Raw genomic sequence first — 1,478 nt, forward strand, 5'->3', positions numbered from 1 at the left:
TGCGAGTGTGAGTGTGTGTGAGGGTGTGTGTGAGTGCGTGTGTGTGTGCGAGTGTGAGTGTGTGTGTGTGTGAGTGTGAGTGAATGTGTCTGTGTGCGCGTGTGTGTGAGTGCGTGTGAGTGTGTGTGTACTGGTTTATATATCCTGGTGGGGACTTAAACCTGACTACACACAGACTCATGGGGACTCGTGTCACGGTGGCGGTCTGTACAGTATAAAAACCATTACGCCTATGGAGAGTCCCCACAAGGATAGCTGACCAGACTGTGTGCGTGTGTGCGTGCATGTGTGTGTGCGTGTGTGTGTGTGTGCGCGAGTGTGTGTTATGTATCCCGTGTGACTCTGTGGTGGTTTCTTCTCTTCTCTCCTGTGGTGGTTGTGATCTCTGCAGCGGTCTGATCTCTGCTGTCAGTGGTTTTGGTTCAGATGGTAAGCAGTAGTGTGTGTGTCTGCATGTAAACTCACCCGCTGTTATCCAGCTTTCCGGGCTGTGTGTCTCTAATGCTGTGCATGGCTCTCCATCCGTCTGATCGTCCCTCACCATCCGTCCTTCAGTTCAAACACAACACTGACCCACTCAAACCCATCTCACGTGTTCCTGTATGATCTGACATCCTCATGACCAAACATCCAACTACAGCGGTTTCATTCTTCTGTGGAGCAAACCAGATGTGATTTTTTTCACAGCAATGGTTCATAGTGATCATGACTGTCATGCTGTAAAGCAGCGATCCCCAATCTTCTTAGTCAACCACATCTGATTAATTTATTTCTAAAATTTTCAGCCACTGGAGGTTTTACAATTTTTCAGATGGACTGTTAAATGCATCTGCTAAAAACTGTCAAATGCTTCAAAACTTACACTACGTTTCAAAAGTTTTGGGTTAGCAAGAATTTTTTGAAAAAATGTATGTAGTGCATTAACAAGGATTTGGTACTATATAATTATAATGCATTATAATGCCGCTTCTCATCCAGTGTGTGAATTTCTGCAAACCACACCATCACCAATGAATGATGTTTTTCTCTGTTTTATGTTCATTCTCTCCACTTGTCTTCACACTCAGTGTTTTGTGTTTGTCCTCAGACTCGTGCTGTGATTTGGACGTTCCCGTAATAAGTGTGGAATTGAATGGGAGATACAGGAACTCTGTGGATCTTCTGGAGTCGGAGGAGGAGTCGGAGAGCACCGCCCTTTGATTACCCACAATCCTTCACTCCCTCCCTTCACCGCACTAATGATGTTGTATTGTCCGTGTGATCCTCTGCACTGATCCACAGACAGGATCTGAAACGCTGGTCATGTCGTCTTTGTGTTTTCATGTATTTGCAGTTTTTCTCATGTGGTTTGTTTTCTATTTGCCTTATCTGAGTTCTTGCACTTTTGCCTTGAAGTTCGTGTGATGTGTCCGGGTCGCTGCTGGGTGTAGAAAATCACACAAACACACTGAAACCTCATTGTGTTTGTTAGGGGCCGT

The 1,478-nt window shown here is 45.3% G+C and overlaps 1 protein-coding gene across 1 annotated transcript in view; it reads left to right on the forward strand.

The window, feature by feature from the left end:
- LOC107659658 (rho GTPase-activating protein 44-like) overlaps positions 1-1,478 on the forward strand; it is a 38,339-nt gene extending 36,861 nt beyond the window's left edge. The window contains exon 21 of the mRNA XM_016448669.1: positions 1,088-1,478. Within this exon, the coding sequence (XP_016304155.1) occupies positions 1,088-1,200 (113 nt within the window). The 3' untranslated portion in view covers positions 1,201-1,478. The remainder of the gene's footprint in view (positions 1-1,087) is intronic.

Source organism: Sinocyclocheilus anshuiensis, unplaced genomic scaffold (genome assembly GCF_001515605.1).
Source record: "Sinocyclocheilus anshuiensis isolate Anshui unplaced genomic scaffold, SAMN03320099.WGS_v1.1 scaffold75, whole genome shotgun sequence".
NCBI classification, from domain to species: Eukaryota; Metazoa; Chordata; class Actinopteri; order Cypriniformes; family Cyprinidae; genus Sinocyclocheilus; species Sinocyclocheilus anshuiensis.